At 45.1% G+C, this 18,904-nt stretch overlaps 1 protein-coding gene across 1 annotated transcript in view; it reads right to left on the reverse strand.

The window, feature by feature from the left end:
- The window catches only part of Rasgrp1 (RAS guanyl releasing protein 1), a 63,816-nt gene extending 45,662 nt beyond the window's left edge, over window positions 1-18,154 (reverse strand). Inside the window, exons 1-2 of the mRNA XM_021184485.2 lie at window positions 17,544-18,154; window positions 13,174-13,358 (exon numbers count right to left, since the gene is read on the reverse strand). Coding sequence (XP_021040144.2) covers window positions 13,174-13,358; window positions 17,544-17,878 — 520 coding nt within the window. The 5' untranslated portion in view covers window positions 17,879-18,154. The remainder of the gene's footprint in view (window positions 1-13,173; window positions 13,359-17,543) is intronic.
- Window positions 18,155-18,904: the final 750 nt, after the last annotated feature.

Here is an 18,904-nt window from a genome sequence, read left to right on the forward strand (position 1 = left end):
AGAGTTGTTCTTTTGGATACTCTTTATTTTTCAGTTCAAGACTTTTCTCGTTTGGCTCCTTTTGTTTCTGTCTCTGTTGAAAGTCCCCATCTGTGCATCTTTGAATTCTCCAGCATATTTTTAAGAGGTGTTTAAAATTCTCGGTCTGCTATTTCCAACACCCCCGTGCTATCTCTGAGTTCACTTTTATCGACCTTTTTCTCTTACAGCTGCCAGTCATGTTATCCTGCTTTATTCATTAATTTAATTTAAAATAACAGAGTATTTCTCTCCCACCCTTCTCCCCTCCCTCCTCTGTCTGTCTGTCTGTCTGTCTGCCCGCCTGCCTCAAACTTACGGCAATCCTTCTGTCTTAGCCTCTCCAGTCCTGGAACTATAATCATAAGCCACCACATCTGGCTCTATGCTATATAATATGTCTTACAATGTCTTATTCCATGCCTAACAGTGTGGTCACAATATGAGAATCAGGCCTATGCTCCTCTATATGGAGCCTACAACTGATCTCGTCAAGACTTGGACATAGGTTTTGGTGAGAGTGAGTGAAGAATAGCCCAGTCTTCATGTCCTGCTTGTGAGCCCAAAAATGCTGTCTATCCATTCTCAGCCCAGAACTGCAGTCCCAGATCAGCCGTTAGGCCTCTTCGACTCACACAGCTGCTGTATTAATCTTCAAGTCAGTAGAAAGGTGAGGAACTAGAGTGGTACGTTAGTGGTTAAGAGCACTGGCTGCTCTTCTAGAGGACTTGGGTTCAGTTCCCAGCACCCAAATGGCAGCTCACAACCACCTTAACTACAGTTCCAGGAGATGGACACCCTCTTCTAGTCTCTGCAGGCAGGCAGGCAGGTGCACATGTGTGAGGGTGTATGTGTGTGCACACAGAGCAGACATACACAGAAATAAAAAAAATAAAATGTTTAAAAATAGTTTTTTAAAAAAGAGATGAACAACATAAAATCACTATAGTTCAACACTGGCATCGGACCTCAGGGTTCTTTGTCCGGGACAAACACTCCTGTAACATAGGAAGTTTTCTATCGATGCACATTTAGGCTTGTTTTTTTGCTTTCTGAGAAATTTAATGACCTTCTGTGCATTTAGCATGGTTTGTGAACATCTTATGGCAGCATCGAGAGCCACCTCTATCCACACTCGTGATTACATTATATGCATTAAGCACCACCACTCACCAGCTCTGAGTCCACCTGGGTAGTCTGTATCTACCCACAAACACTGGGCATTGAACTTTTGACTGTATCAGAGTCTGCAGCTAGGTACTTGCCAACACTCTGGCTTTACCATCATAGTGTGTTCACATCCAACTTCTACCTGACAGTTTTCTCTTTTCCACCCTCACCTATGTGAAAGACTGGATGGATATGCTGGAAATTTAATACTAAGTTGATACTTTAAACTTAATAGAGGCATCCCCTAAGCACTGACTGGGGGACGTGGTGCATATGTTTCTCTTGGGTGAGGTGGTACTGGGGGCATCTTCTACCTTGGCTTCCAGATTAGACATTCACTTGATGATACAGAGGAATGAGCATCCTTCTCTGCCCATGCCAGCTTTTAGCAGACTACCTCGTAAGGCACGCTGCTTGTGCTCAAACCCTTGTCTCAGGATCTGCTTCTGGGACAGCTCAAACCTAGGCACACCTATTTTCATCTATCCTAGCACAACCTTTAGAGCTTCCCATCACTCCTGACCATCTTTGCAGAGGAGACCAAGTACAGTAAAACAGTTTGTCGTGGGCAGCGCTTGGTAAAGAGAGTCAGGATTCGTGTCCCAAACTTGCAGAACCATGTGGCCTCCCATGGCCTTCTGCTGTGGGTCTGTTCTCTGCCTTGCTGTGCCAAGGCCAAGGCATTTCCATCATCCAGACTGAGTGTGTGTGTGTGTGTGTTTTGGAGGAAGTACTGCATTCTCTCACTTCCTTAAAAAAAAACCCCAAAACCAACAGAAAACAGAGTCTCCAGTGGGAAGAGCACATACTTAAGTCCACAGTTTCTTTTCATTTTGAATACCCAGGAACTCATCATCGGAGTGTGGACAGTCAGATATGACATGGGCTGCCTAGGACAGTGCAGAGATCAGCTATTTTCGTGGTGTGTAACCACAGTATCTCCTTGTCAGTCTTTCCTATCCCCTCTTTATACTAAAGGATATTAATGCTCCCCAATTGCGTAGTATAGTAGGTTTCCTTTGGAAAATCTCATACTATCATGCATGAAACATGTATAGAACACACTAGGGTCATATTGAGCCTTAGCTTTCCTTTTCTTGCTCCCACCCTTCCTCTTTCTAAATAGTGCTCCTCCTCTCCCCCTCTTCCTCTTCCTCTTCCTCCCATCCTCTTCTCCTTCTCTTTCTCCTTCTTCTTCTTTTGAGACAGGGCCTCACTGTAGCCCTGCCTGGCCTGGAACTCACTATGTAGCTCAGAATGGCCTGCAACTTCAAGACATCTATCTGCCTGCCTCTGCTTCCCGGGTGTTGAAATTAAAGGTGGGCACCACTGCACTCCATTCTCCTTTTTCTTTTCATGCTGAGTGCACAATAATGATGAACAGAGGTTGTAAAAAGTGGATACAAGGAGAATTGATTTGATCGGTGTATGGTGTGTGTACACATGTATACATGGAAATGTCATGCTAATACCATTAATATATAATAGTTAATATTAGCAAAAATTAAAAATAAAAGATTGAAAAATACATGAACAAAGCAATCGTGATTTATTAATATCAAACTAAGTATCCAAAATTCATATATGTAATTAGCCAGGCAGTGATGGCACATGCCTTTAATCCCAGCACTTGGGAGGCAGAGACAGCCGGATTTCTGAGTTTGAGGCCAGCCTGGTCTACAGAGTGAGTTCCAGGACAGCCAGGGCTACACAGAGAAACCCTGTCTTCAAAAAAAATATATGTAATTATAAAAATATATACATAATTATAAATTGTGAGCTATCTGCATACATACAGACATACACAGGACTGATCTCTTTTAATCTAGAGTTGTTTTCTTCATATTTTCCCCTGTGACACTATGAAGGTCCACTTCCTCAGTTAGCTAAATCTACCTGTGATTGGTGACAAGGTAATAGGACTCTAAGCCATTGGGCACACAGGCAGTGTGGGAGACTACAGGCACAATAAGTAAGGGGACTGTGTTCGTAGAGTAGAGCCAACTCATAAGTTATTACAGAGACTGAGCACTCATCCTTAGCAGGAACTGAAGATAGCTGGGTAGCCAGCAGTGTGGCTCCTGTGGCTGACCTCTGGAAAGAGGTCTGTATCAGATGCTGTTTGCTTTATTGTGTAGTCGGAGTGGCCCAGGCCTGGAGGTAAATGGCGAAGTTCTTGGATGAAGTAAAGTTGGAATCTAAGGTGAGAAAGAAGGGAAGGAAGTATGGAAAAGTCCCTATGCTCACGCAGGAAGCAAGTGAATGTAGAGTTAGCCAACTGCTCAGCAGACTCAAGGGTGCTCTGTAGGGTGTGACTATATGTTAACAAGTACGCTCACTCATATATGATAATTAGGGGGACACCCGTTTCCTGAGTGCTTCAGTTCCTCTTTAAAATGGGGCTGTTCAAAAGGTCATATAAACAAGTCCATACTACAGTTTGACAGGTCACTGAAAGGAGACAGAAGAACTCTCTGCTCTTCTAATTGGGAATTCTCACTTTCCATCTGAGCCTTCAGATGATTTTATCCTCAACATCCATCTTGCTCCTATGAATCTGTGTTCTCCTTCAGGATAAAATTATTACTCTCTGCTCTTTGTTCCTCCTGTAGTAGTACCTATGTTCTTTTGTTCACTTCAATCACTGGTGTGCCCCCTGTTCAAGCTCCATCTTGGCAGCTGTTTCTGCCAAACGGTACAACCATCTAGCAAGATGCTCAGTGCCTTTCCCAGAGCCCTGACCTGTTCTGCACTAAAAAGGAAGGAAACAGCACGGCCGCCACCTCACAATCGCTGCAGAAGCAGCTGGACTGAGCAGACTTCAGCCTCTTCTAGGCTCTGCTGTAAATCCCACCTCACTGCTCCTTCATTATAAAGAAGTTATAATGAAGGCAAGAGATTTTATTCTTCGTTTCTGGTAGTAAAACCTTTAACTCACTTTTGCCACACATAACGAAGAAGAAAGCTTGCCTCTTGGATTTTCAGTTAATTTAAGTATTGCTCCCTTTCATTTATTCTCTCTGTAATCAGCCCTAGGCTATTATAATTAGCACTTTGCATTGGAAAAATCAGTATTCTTCTTTTCTGGAAATGCCTTTAATTCTTCATCAGCATCATTTTGGTTGCCAAGCAACCCTCAATTTTATGTCCCATATTTGATGGAATTATGCCAGCATTATTTTCTTAGGATCAATTTTAGGATAGAGTAGAAACCTTGTATGCTAGCATGCTTCTTGGCATGTAGTAATGTTCATCGCAGAATCCCAATTGGTTAAGATGTGAATATTGAACACACAGAGGTATGGAGAATCTATCCATAGACATGCACTATGTTCACAGTATCCATGCATATCCATTGGAGAATGCTGAGACAAACCCAAGAATGTTCATAGCTAACATTGTTTGTGGGGGTAGGATACAGAACTGTAATTTTTTCCTTTTAAAAAGTTTTAAAAATGATTTTTAATTTTGTTTTACATGCATTCCCGTGTTTTGCCTGAATGTGTGTTTGTGTGAGGGTGTCAGATTTACTGGAACTGGAATTATAGATGGTTGTGAGTCACCATGTAAGTGCTGGGAATTGAACCAGGATCCTCTGGAAGAACTGCCAGTGCTTTTGACCTCTGAACCATCTCTCCAGCCCCAATGTTTTTTTTTTTATTTTTAAACTGTATTTTTGAAGTTTCCCAGAGTGAAGCAAATGGTTTTTAAAAGCTATTAAAATTTTTTAAAAATATGAATTTTGAGTATTAGTTAAATATTTGTAGCTATAGGAACATAAGAATGTGAATTAAATAAATATATATAATATTAACATAAACATCGTACTGTTCACAATAATTATCCAAAGGCTGGTTATTTCTAAAATAATAGTGAATATTTAAATAGATAAGTACTGTTAATGTTTTATGTATCTCGTCACAAAACGGCCTACTTAGGAGCAACATAGGTTCAGTCTACAGAAATAACTTAGAAAAATGAGATTTAAATGTGATGAGAGTTCTAGTCTTCTAAGGTTATTGGTTCTATAAACAGTTAAAAGCACTTTATACATCAGTTCTGAAGGGTTTCCTTCAAGTTCACATTCAATATGATATTTGAGATCACGCTATTTCTTCCTCCAGACACTGCTTGGTTTTAGAACTGATTTTAATCATCTGTGACAGAGTCAGAGAGAGCAGGGTTCTGCGTGCCAGAATGACCTGTGTGCAATAGTCTAGTGTATAGTAGGACCCAGAGTGGCCTTAAGCTAATCCCAGAAATAAAGCCAAAGGCTTTCTCTCCTCCAGCAATAACTTGCAAACTTTACTGATTATTCCCAATAATGCATATTATATACACTGAATGAATTAAAATAATTTTCATTTTAATTAAAATGACAGGAAGATATTTTCCAAGTGGGTGAAGTATAGATTTTAAGTTTCGAATTAATAAAGGGTTAAAAGGCTAAGACAAATTTAGCTACATAAAACCATGGAATTTCTACGTATTGTAAGAGTAAAAATAATGAAAGGATGAAAATAGGAGAAAGGCCATCAGCAAATGCTAGCCAAGAAAACAGGTCCAAACCTCTAGCAACAGAGAGTCTTAAACAGCGGATAACAAACAGGTATGAAGAGACTGTTCATGACCAGGAACACAGCTACACACAAACTCATTACAAAAAACCACACCTGCTTAGCAAAGCTCGTGTGTTCATTCCACTGAGGCTGTCAGCACGCAGAGGGAATAAAAGCAAATGAACACTGCAGACGGAGCCCCAAACAGGTAGAGATGGGTCATAACATGTGGAGGTCAGAAGTATAAGAAATTGAAAAAGTAAGAGACGCTTAATCCTGCAGAATGTGTGGAGGTGAGTCAAGGGGGAATATATATATATATATATATATATATATATATATATATATATATATGTAATTGGTTCAATTACAAATGAAAATCTCTTGGATTTATCTTTGTTCCATAATAACGTCTTTAAGAAAATCCCAGCTTTGTTGATGTTTAATTTCTTCATCCTGCCTTGTCTTGTCTTGACCACAGACAAGGAGAGTTGGTTACTTAGGGTATGAAAGAACCAAAAACCATGTCAGCCTTACTCCTAACTGAGTGATACAGAACATGATTGTCAGCTTTGAGGGTCCCCTCCCTCTAGACTCTGCTCTGACAGCACCCCGGGTTTAGTACTGACAATGCCGTTATGCTGGTAAGCGTTTAACCTCGAGCTCTTAGAGGGTTGGGTTTGAGGAGGCTGGGCTGGCAGTAATGTTACTTATTCCCAAGGTGTGACTATACTGGCAAAGCTAAGCTCCCAGCCTGCCTTGCTGCAGATGGACCAGTGGGGGCACTGCCCTGCTCTGCACTGCACTGCACTACACTGCAGCAAAAGCCTCTGCAGTGTTTTCACCATACAGGCATGATGGACACATCCTCCTAAGCACACAGAACAGTAAACATGACCACGCATTAGAAAGTGACCAATTTCCAATGCTTGTCTTCTATGAACTTACTCAGCACACATGTAAATAACAGAATCTTTAATGGTGGCTATGTTTAACAACTGGCTTGCAAAATTAGACAAAATAGAACAGGTTAGATCTTGTGTGCTGGATAATCAACCAGTATGCCACAGCTGGCAGATCAGGCTATTATCTCCCTCCACTCTCATACTCACACTTCCATGTTCATAAAAAAGATAATACATTACAGGCCCATCTCCTCCTCAACATCGTCAGCACTTGGCAATACACCCATTACCGTCCATTTTTAGTATTCTCACGCTCATGACTGGCCATATGGTTTTTAAGATCCAATAGGTATGAAAAGATGCCCCCTTTTCGGATCTGCAACCCTATATGTGGAACAACATTATGAACTAACCAGTACCCCAGAGCTCTTGACTCTAGCTGCATATGTATCAAAAGATGGTCTAGTTGGCCATCACTGGAAAGAGAGGCCCATTGGACTTGCAAACTTTATATGCCCCAGTACAGGGGACCGCCAGGGCCAAAAAGTGGGAGTGGTGGGTAGGGGAGTGGGGGGGGGTGTATTGGGGACTTTTTGGATAGCATTGGAAATGTAAATGAGGAAAANACCTAATAAAAAATATTGAAAAAAAAAGATGCCCCCTTTTCAACATTATAGTCGATTCGGCAAGGATCATTAAGTTATTAATAATTAATTTACTTATTAAGGATTATTAAGGATGTCAGACTGTTTGGCATTGAAGTACCTAGCATCAGCAAGTGCTTCAGGCATGAGGCAACAATTAGAGGGCCAGGAGGTAAGTTTGCCCCTAAGATGCCCTTCTCCGAGGCTCTCAGAGGGCCAGCCACTGTTCTGTCAACAGAACAGACTGCTTTTGAATTCCTTTTATTTTCCAATGAAAGCCTTAAAGAATCTACTGGCAAACAGGATCATCTGGCTGGTTGTTCAGGGCTTCCCTGAACATTTCTCTGGCTCCTCCCAGCTCAGCCTCTTCTGGAAGGCCTGTGAGTCCAGGAGACTGGCTGGGGACAAGAATGGAGACCTTACTGTAGCATCAGGAATGGATCGGAACAGCCCCCAGCCCCCAGCCCCGAGTGTAAAGCTGACAGGTTGTAAATTTCGCTGATAGCTTGTGCTGGGATTTCCAACATGCTCCCAGGCAAAGAGTATCTCTAATTAAACCTTGCTGGACCGCTTTCATGCTTTCTGGCTTCCCCGAGAGCTTTATTTGTTTATAAATTGAAAAGCCTACTTGTTCCATTGCTTCTCAGAGCTGTTTGTTGTTGGTTTTGTTTTCTTAGAAAGCCTAAGAACATGTTCTGGGATGTCCAAGGAGCAAGTGGGCTACAGGGAAGTGGTGATCAGTATCAGTTCATGAGGGGCTGCATGTCTGACAAACTCACACAGGATGAGACTCTATTCCAGCAGAGAGAACACAAGCCTCAGAGAGCCAACCTGAGCTTTGGTCTCAGCAGCTGGTCCAGTAATGAGCTGGGCCAGGCATGTGTCCTTTCCTTCCTCGGAATCCCAGTTCCCTATCAGCTAAGAGAGGAAACTAACAAGGCACAGTGCCCAGCAGGGTCAGATCAGGGAAGGCCCATCCCCCACTGCACCCATGAGCCATAAGTGCTCAGCTACTCCACACCCTCTGTCTTTCAGTCAGCAGTAAGATTCATTTCTCTGGGTCCACCTACTGAAGAAAAGTACCCAGAACTCCTGAGAAATTGTGGCTCTTAGGCATCATCGTTTGAAGGACTGATTTTGTCCCAGTACATAGGGAGGGTTCCTGGAGATAATGCCACACAGGAAAGTTTGAGGTGAAGAGGGTTAAACCATCTCCTTCCTCAGACCCAAGAGTCACCAGAACTCACACACATGAAAGGGAAGATATTGCAGGGGCACTGGCTGATATCACCCCAGCAGAGACATGGCAAAGGGCTCTTTAGCCTAAGTGGCACATGGAACAGAGAATGCCAGTTCTCTCCACAGTGCTAGCACCAGGCATACTGGACACTTCTGACACCCCCAGGTGTTTAGGTTAGGGTGCCCCCGCAAATGACTGTTTGCTGTTTTCTACGAGAAACCTTGTAAATCTGGGGAATTCCACTGAGGAGGCTTCAGGGACAGCTGTGGCTTACCCATGGGGGTTGTTATCAGCAGTAGGTAAGGCTTTGTATATGTGACCTTATATATGTGGCTTGGTGCCTACAGGTGTCAGTGCTAAGTACTCATCTGGGTCATAGAGCGTGGTGTGGTGCCTGTCTCCTGTACACCTTGCCTCAGTGTGCAGAGTTAAAGCTGCAGAGAGATGAGGAACATACAACCGTCACTTTGCTGTGGAGGGGACCGTGGTTCCAGCAAAGCACGGGCTTGCCCTTACTCAGCTCCAGTTTCAAAGACTGTAATTCCTTAAGGTCTATAAGGAGCTTAGTATTCAACTAGCCCACAGTACAGAAACTACTCTCACTAGTTTTAGGGTCTTTCTAGTTTGGGAAACATTAGTACAACGCATACACATAGAAACTTACAAATATAAGTTTGACTCAATTAACTTCAGTTGATGGTATAAAGGTGAAGTCTGACTATTTCTTGCACTGAACGGAATGTGGTTTCTAACTGAGGGAGACCAGGCCTGCAGACTAGCAAGCACAGGTTGCCAGCCTACCTTGTGCAACACAAAATCTGAAATCTCTTCTGAGACTATGAGGCCTGTCTTGGGAAGTGAGGCACATCTGCACGAGCTCAGGGTACAAATAGCTGCTGGGGGGGGGGGGTAGAGGCAGAAGAAAAAGGCAGCCTGTTTTCTATTTAGATGGTGGGTACAGGGTGTGTTGTTTCAGATCTCAGATGCCCCACTTTTCTTCTTGTTCACCCAATGGAGATAATAATACTTGACCTACTTCAGGGTTGTTTTGAATATAGAAGAAAAATTAATACACAGGGAACACCAAGAAAAAATATAACACTCCATATAATATAAGCCACTTGGATGCACTGTCCTTGGCCCTGACATCCGGATCTGGACACGGAGGAACTGCTTGCTACCGTGCTTTCTGAGGCACGTGTGCAACTGTTCCCTGATGCTATCAGAGTTCTCTTGCACGGAGAGGAGACATGAAAGAACCTTGTAACTTGGGGTATTTCATTTTTCCACTTGGCCCCAATGCTCGGAGCCCTCTTGCAAAGTGAGGAAGAAGCGAAAAGTCTAAGTGCTTCTCATAGGCTTTTAACCTGTTACCGGATGGTGTGTTTCACCTGCTGTGATGATCTACCTCATCATGCTGGGATCTCGTTAACTAGCAGCCACAGTAGCATGCCCTCAGATTAAAACAGAAGGTCGGAGTGGGCTGGTGCAGGGGTAAAGCTACAGACTGGAGGCTTGGTGTTTCTAATCACAGATCTGTAACCTTCTGATACAGAGAGGTTTGCTGGGGGCCATCCACAGTACCTTCATTTGCATGCGTATCCTTAAAGGCCTTCTATTCCAGCCTTCCAAGAGAACAGTTGCTGGAAGGGATGGACAACTGACAATTACGCTCAAGAGACAGCTTTCAGTATACACGTCTCAATGCCCATGAGGTTTAAACAGTATCTAGATTATCCCTTAGGTGTACCTGAGACATGAATAAAACCTCAGTTTCCAGAAAAATCTACCTACCTTTTGTCTCCTCAGGTCAGTTGTCTTCCCTCTCCAGTACCCAAGTCAGACTCTCTGTGACCACAGGCATTGTCTGCTTACTCGGTCTCACAGGAGTCACCACCTGAGGCCATCAAGCACTCGGAAGGCTGGCTGCTGTGGCATGAACTAAACTTTACACTTGGTTTTGTTTTAACTAATTAAAATGTGTCTGACAATGGCCCCTGTGTTCGGGGGCTGTGGGTGCTGTGTACACAGCCTCATGAAATACATCCTAGGCATCATCATGAAGGTGAAATGAGCAGGTAGGAAAAAGTAAAGAAAGGAATTAGTCAAGTTGCCTTTATCTTCAAACCGGCTTTTCACGGCTCAGAGTGTTGCTCCTCCCACAAGAGCTAGGTCAACTGATAACAAGAGGAGGCCCACTCACAAAGGCATCCTTCTAATTCTTCCCTGGCTTTGGCTGTTTTGTGTCTTTCATATAAACTCTGTGATGGGAGATTCTGTAACATATAATACAGAAAGCTCGGGGTTTTGTCCACAGCATGCCTATGCCCCAGGGTATGTGAGGTGATGACTGGTCCTTATCAATAAGTGCCCTGATTCAAACCCTACCTAGTACAAGAAACTTGCTCCTGAACACCACACCTTCATTTGTTATTTGTGTGTGTGTGTGTGTGTGAATGTGTTCCTGAACACCACACCTTCGCTTATTATCGTGTGTGTGCATGTGTGTATGAGTGTATGTGTGTGAGTGTGTGACTGTGTGTGTTTTCCAAACACTGCACCTTAACTTATTATCACAGGTATGTGCATGTGTGTGTCTGTGTGTGTGTTCCTGAACTGGGTATTTCACAGGTGTCATAAGTGCTAATGAAACAGCCACTTGGTCACTGTGACTTTCTTGGGTGCCACCCAGTGCAGGGTCAGGCATAATTACAGACTTAATAAATGCTTCTTGGTAGTGGCCTGAGGAACTTTAGTCTCAGTGGCACTTACTCAGCTCCTGATCTTTAAAGCACCACTTTTTACCTTCACATAGTGCAGGAAACAATGTACCATTGCCTTGGTAGGGCTGGCTGGGGGAGTGGGTTCTGATTGGTTATTTCTGGAAAGGACTCCAGAATTGACCATGTATTTTTGAGGTTGAAGCTACAAGTATTTGAAGGGTAAGAAAACAGGCTTGAACTCATCAGGTAGTTGGATGACGGGTAGAAAAAGAAGAGAGTTCACATGATAAACACAGTGATGGCCCCAGTGTTCTCAGCAGTGAAACAGAGAGTAAAGGTCCTTGTTCATGCAATAGTTATACAGTGCTCTCTGCAGGTCTACTGAATACAATTAGCAGTCAAGGAGCTTATCTAACAACACTAATGACTACCACATGGCCACTGGTCTCCACCAGCTTCTAGCTGTCTCCTTGAATGTATAAATTGTTTATGATGATTTTGAGACACAAAGTTATTCAATCTGGAGGTGAAGATGTAGCTTAGTGGTAGAAAACTCATCTTGAATTAGTCTTTCGGGTAAAGATAAACCAGGGAGCAGAATGAATGGCCTTTTCTTTTTCAGGGATGGAGCCTGCACTCAAGCCCTTGCCTGTTAGGTAAACACTGAGCCTGAGTCACACACCCAATCTGCTTCCTTTCAAAGTCAAGAAGTCTACAGCCAACAGTACTTAAAAGTAGTGATTCTCAAAGTGGAGTTCTGGGAGCAGCTGTCAGGGCCTCACCTGGGACCTTGTTAGAAATGCAAATTGTTGGACCCCACCCTGGCCAGACTTACTCAGGCAGAAACTCTGGGGGTGGGACCTAGCCATCTGCATTACTAAAAAAAAAAAAAAAAAAAAAAAAAATCAAAACCCCCAAACTGTGTGTGCAAGAATGTTTAAGAAGCATGGTTTTAAACCAAAACTGAGGCAGTTGCACAAAAAGAATCTCCCCAAAGTGCCAAGTCTTCCCCAAGTCTATAAATAAGGTCCTTGTTTGGACCTAAACACCAACAGTCCCCACTTCTGAGAGCTGAGCACAACTCCCCTCTGCTCTCCAGGAGGATCAGGCTGGGGTGGGCTGATGCTTCAGAGCCGAGTCCTACAAATTCATCTCCTTCCCAGAGGGAGATGCATGAGCATAGAAATGGGGACATGGGGATGCTGAAACATCTCTGAATTAATGGGTTTCACTGAAATCTGTCGGTTTTAATCCTGCCCCTTTGGAAGCAAACCCAACATTTAGTACTACTTTCAAGTCACCATTTCATAAGCAACCATCAAAGGAAAATGTTTGGATAAAAAGAAATCTTTTCAGGGCACTGCTTGTTGGCAGTACAGAGGGGAGCACCTGGACCATACACCGCCGCTGGCCTATGTGCCCATGTGCTCAGGTCCTCCCACCTCGACCTGCAACACATGGGCTCCTCATCTTCTAGTCACAAACACAGCACAAGACCAGATTGTAAGGGGGAACTGTCAAGACCTTATTTGTCCAAATGACCTAAAAGTTTTCAAATTGTATTTGGCGGTGTGAGACAGACTTATGATTTTTCAACCACAAGAACTAGAGGAGAAGAATAACCAATATCAATTTGTGATTTTTTTTTCCCAACATGAGACAAACTACCATGTGAGGAAAATGCCAACTTCGCTCACTAAGTTCTCACTTCAAATTGTACTTCTCATCACGACCTATTCCACCCACATAGTCATGTGCCGTAAGCGCTACAGACTGTCTCCAACATTTCAAAAGCTCGAAAGCTATTTTTAAAGGCAAAATACAATCTAGGTTGCTCTTGTATAAGACACTTTTTAAGGCAAAGAACAAAGTAACACAGCAATCTCTATATAGGTGGGCAGTTGCCCAACTCACCAAAAGATTGAATGCAGCTGTCAATAAGATCATCCAGGCTGGCTCCTTTGGCCAAATGTCCCAGGGACACCATCATTCGGAACTGGGTGATCTGGGCCAAGCTGGGCTGGGCAGGGAGAGGGCTGTTGGTTGATTTGGCCTCTAGTCTTGCTTTGGGGCCAGCTCTGGAGCCATGGCAAGGTTTCCTGGGGGAAAGAGAGACTCAAGTGAGGATAGACAGAGCAGCTGGGGGTCTCAATGGCAGCTCCAGGCTCCGAAGACCAAGCAAAGAGGAGATAGGACAGTGAGTCCCTGAAGCTGGGCTGGTAGAAGGCATACCCCTCCCACTTGGCAAAAGCACTGAACAGACTGGTTGGCTGTTAAAGAGACATCTCCTCAGCAAATGGCAAGGTGAGATTCCAGGGCAGCAATAGCCTTCTCCCCATTGGTGTAAGGACTGCTCTATGCTGCCGTCTCTCTTCCAGAAGGGGAGATGCAGAGGGAAGAAGCTACCTTGGGAGCCCTTAGCTTCTAGTTGCTAGGCTACAGACCGGGGGGTCTGAAGGACTGGTTCATTTAGCATCCTTTTTGGATAGTTTCATTCATTTAAGCAATGCCAAAGATACAGAAGGGCAGGAGGTCCCCTGAACTAGCTTTAAGAATCTTGAAGAAGCAGGGGGTGACATTTAGATTTTTCAGTCACCTCTGCATTTCTTACAAATCTTGGTTGGTTTTAATAAATGGTTTCATTTTTGATAACACAAGGAACCACTATGAATCACTTAGACCAGTAAACAGTATTCCATCGGGTCTTTACATTGATCCTCAACAAAGAGAAACTGGGGAGGGGTTGGCTCTGAGCTGAGCTGCCTGCTCTAGAACTGAATGTAAAATAACCATTTTGGATCTGGAAATGGCTTAGGAGTCTGGTGGCGCTTCGTCTGCTCATCCTTAGCTTGGCATGATCTGGCTGATACAGGTCACCATGCGAAGTGTCTCATGCAGTATGTTTTATTTTCCTCTTTATTAAAAACCACACGGAGACCCACGTCTATAATCTTTGAAGGTTCAATAATGATAGGCATTTTTGCTGATAGCTTTTTTGGCATGTCCTTAGTTCTTTTCTCATTGCACCCTTGGCTAATGTACAGTTTAACTGGCAAAGAAGAGAAGGAGTTAACAGTCTAGAAACATAGCACATACTAGAAACACAAGTCTGCATCGATTCACCGCATACTTATTCCCATGAGTAAGATATTACAGTAGGCCGGGGGTGGGGGGGGGGAGACAGTGGTGAGATGGCCTTTGTAACTTTCTCTGTAAATTATACATGTCCATAGCATGTTACTTACTCTTGTATAAAGCCATCTCGTAGTTCCCTAATACACAAAGCTCTAGTAGGGGAATCTGACCAAGACAACGAGTGTAACCACGTAACTTCTAGGTGAATGTCTCAAGATTGTCGAGGGCAAAGCGGAGGGCAAAGCACTTCCAGGGTCTGGGTGGAAGAGCTCCTCTGACAAGGTCTAAACCTCGCTCGGAAGAGGCCAACCAAATCCTTAGTTAAAACAAGCAAGCAAGCAAGCAAGCAAAAATCCATCCCCCACTCTGCGCACACCTGGGTTTGTAGAAATCAGTCTGCACAAAGACAGTACCCTGAACATAGGACACGCCACACAGCCAGATTCCAGGAGTCACCCTGGCCCTTCCAGTTCTGCTCCAACTTCAGAGCATCGGGCTGTGGTGTGCATGGAGCTCAGTTCCAAGCTGGGACCAATAAAGTGCAGTCACCCTGGTGACTTGGAACATGCTAACCCAAGCCAACGACTCCCAAAGAATCAGGTTGGTGCTGCAGAAATTCACCAAACTCTTGACCACCACTGACTTTTATCCAGACCATGAGACTGTCTGAGAATAAACTGATAACCTGAAAATAGCAACAGCCTGCATGAAGTTTCCATGTTCCAAAGATGCTGTGCAGGAATTTGCATTGTGTATGAAGCTACAGTCTAGAAAGATGCTACCTTGTGATATGGAAACTGAGTCCTACACATACTGAGGCTGTTCATATGGGCTATCTCAGGGACCAGTACCTGGGGTACTTCTTGCTTTTATTCATTTAGTAGGCTTTATTATTTTTTTTGCATGAAACTGTGTGTTTATTACTGCACTGAAATTGGTGAGTCGATTGTCAAGAGCCCAAAAGGGCTTATTCAATGTATAACAACCGTGTGCTTCAGAAAGATGGCTGGTGATGCAGAGGCAGCATCTCAGCTCCTACTTGTTTAGCAGGTCCCTGAAATGGTCACCAGGACCCAAGAGCTGGCTAGTCGTCTCTCCACAGTCCTTTCCCAAACACCTACAGCTATGCAATAGAGATATATTGGCCACAGGTGCACAGCTGGTTAGCAGCCAGCTTCCTTAGCACCAAGGCACACTTCCTAGCTTGGCCCCCTTCCCTTCCTAGAAACAAAGACAACTACCTAAACCTAGCCCAGTGAGGAGCAATTCAGAGGGCATGAGAAACTAGGGAAGGCAAAGTGTTAAAAGCCAACAGCACTCTGTGCACACAGAAGCTTTGTCCAGTCTCTTGACTGCTTGCCCTGGAAAAACTCTCAGGTCACATTCTCTTTTTTTCTTTCTTTCTTTAATTTTTTTTAAAAGTTTTTTTGCTTGTTTTGTTTTTGTTTCTGTTTTTTGTTTTTTGTTTTGTTTTGTTTTTGTGAGACAGGGGTCTTACTATGTAGCCAGAGTGGCTTGAAGCTCTGTTTCAGTCTTTTCTATTCAGTGCTGGAATTGCAAATATGCCCTCATCATACCTGACTGAAAACGAACAATCCTATCACTCCACCAAGATGCAACCAAAGGAATTAAAAGAAATATCTTAATTTCTTTCTTACATGATGCTAGGGACCAAAGCCAGGATTGTTGCATGCCAGGCAAACACTCTTCACCAAGTTAGATCCCAGCCTCACGTCCTTTGCCCTCTCCCCTCCCTCCACCTCTTGGTGAGATGGTTGTAGGTAAGGATTTATACAGTGCTTTATGATAGGCAACTTTGAGAATGCTTTAACCATCTGAAGAATGAACAGCCTCTAATTCTACAAAGTCATGATTTTAAAGGGCAGTAGCCACACGTTTCCAGTTAAACTTATGAATTAAATAAAACAAAATAACAACAATAACAACAAAAACAAAAGCTTGAAAGAAACCCATTAACTTCAAGATGTTTTCTCAGGCCTGCAGTAGTTAGCTTCTGCCTTCCCCACCCCCCAGAGCCTGGGGAGAGGTTTCGAAGTCTGAATCGATTTGGGGGACTTAGTCTTCAGGCACAGTTATCCTCAGGGCAAAGGAGGAAACAGAGGAGGGCCGGGACATCTCATAGTTGTTTATAAGAAAAGGCAGCTTTCACAGGGCCATTTCTGCTGACTGTATCTTCCAGTCCTGCCCCACGCCGCCAATAATACAGAGTTAATTCAATGGACAAACCCATTTATAGTGTAGCGCAAGGTAAGGTTGAGAACACTCAGGGGATGATATGGCCCAACAGGGAATTTTAATGGGCATAGTTACAGATCAGGCATGGTGCGGTCATATCTGAGTCCACGTGAATGGCATTGTGAAGGACACAACGTGCTCGGCCCTAACCAAGGCTAAGTGGTGTCCAGGCAGTTACGGGGTCCTGGTGTTTTGAGGACAAACGCTAAATTTCTTGACATCCCTCCAACCCCCACCCCGGGCCCCTTATTGCTGCCCAAGAGATGGACTGTTCATAGCCATTCTTCCTTCACCTTCCGTCTCCCAAACATCTCTGTAGAGTATAAGGGGAGGAGTGTAGTCTCTTAGACCATTGATTTGGAAACTTTTTTTTCCTCAAAGGGCAGCCAAGCACTGCCACCTCCGCTTGCAGCCATTGCCACGAGTAGCTCCTGAAAGACCAGGAGAGTCCACAAGGTGGCGCTGCCCTAGACCCGCGCCCGCAGCAGGTGCCAGGGGCACGGAAAGTATGCGAGTGGGAGTTCCCGCGGGTGCCCAGATGGAGAGCATCCAGGGAGGTCGACTGTTGTGGGCGCTGGGTAGGTGAAAGGTTTGGTTGGGCCCAGACCACTCCAGATCTACCCAGGTGACCTGTGGCCTCGCCACCCCAGCAGCCCAACTCTGTCTTCCCGTCCCGGTGTGCTGGACTCTGAGGTTGTCTGTATCACGCCTATCTTGACCTGGCTCCCAGGTCCCCGATCATGGTCTACCCCTGTAGGCAACTCTCCTCCGAGGGAGGCGCCCTGGTCGTCTAGTCCCTCCTCGTACCCACTGGAGAGGACCACAGGGCACACCGCTCAGCTATCCTTCCCCAGTAGAGGTGCAGCGCTCTCCGAGGAGACGCAGCTACTCACCGCGGAGCCTCTCTTGCCTTGCCCAGGGTTCCCATGGCCGCGGCTCTCTGCGCCCCTGGAGCCGTCTCACCTAGAGCGGTGGGATCGGCTCGGCCGGGCGCCGCGCATCCCTCGGCCGCCGCTGGCCCTCGCAGCCCGGAGCCGACCACTCTTGGAGCCCGGCGAGCCGACCCAGGCGCACCCGCAGGCACAAAGTTTGTGCGAGCGCGCTCCCTACGCTCGCTCCCGCGCGTGCACACACTCTCTCGCACCAACCACCTGACAGGCGTTGATGTTATCATCAGGCTGGAGGAAACGTGGGGCGCCCTCAGTTCTTCTTCGAATCCTGCCCCCATTACTTGGTAGCGCCCCGAGGCGTTGCGCCGCCCTAGAGTCTCCCTTCATCCCCGCCTGCCATTCATCTCTCCCAGCCCAAGAGTTAGGTCCGAGGGGTGCAGAGTGAGTTGCCCCGAAATTGACAAAGCTAGAGCCTTGCGAAGAGTTACCTCCACCCAAGGCTACGAGTCCCATAGGGGGGTGGGGGCTCTGCTGAGACCCTTTCCCGGATCGCAGGACTGTCTTGTATGTATCAGTGAGGGTACACAGTCGCGTCTGGGCAGGGAAGGCAGAACCCCCCTAAACTACTACGCACTTAGTTCTCGTTGGCACATTTTAAAAAAGAGAAAATCTAGCTGTGTGCACTGCACTACGGAGGAGGCGGTGGGTGTGGAGGTGAGCTGTCAGGTTAGAGGCTGTTGCTTGGGAGTCTGTGGGTGTGGTAGACCAAGGGAGCCAAGTGGGAGTGGAAGGCTAGGGGAGGGGCTTTCTTGCAATGTCAGCGTGCCAGCAGACCAGGCCAAGAGGGGAGACCTACCTGCTACTTGTCTGGAACATGGCCACGGTAATAACAACAGCTAATGCTGATCCAGTGCTGTTTCCTACATGCTACCTCGTTAAGCCACCCCTCCAAACGCAAAGAGGGCACTGCGTAAGATTTAGAGAACACCAGGCTCTCACAGCCAGTAAACCGAAAAGAGAGGTGGCCCAGACTGAGCTCTGCCTGGCGTCTCTAAGTCCCTGCTGGACTGGCCTAATAACACCCTCGTTATTGCTATCACATCCCGTGATCTTCCCAGCCACAACGTTCTGGACTTTAAGACCTCCTTCTGCTATATCGCGTGTTATTTCCTCATGTTTATGTGCAATGTTGTCCTAGAAAAGAATTCAGGATCACTTACAAGAATACACAACCTACAAAAATAAGTATGAGAAACAACAGCAACAAAACAAGGCCGATAAAATGGGGTCAGAAGTGGAGAGCAGTCTAAAATTACATACCAATGTATGCTTACACATTTGGAAAACAGAATCTAATACACACT

Source organism: Mus caroli, chromosome 2 (genome assembly GCF_900094665.2).
Source record: "Mus caroli chromosome 2, CAROLI_EIJ_v1.1, whole genome shotgun sequence".
NCBI lineage: Eukaryota > Metazoa > Chordata > Mammalia > Rodentia > Muridae > Mus > Mus caroli.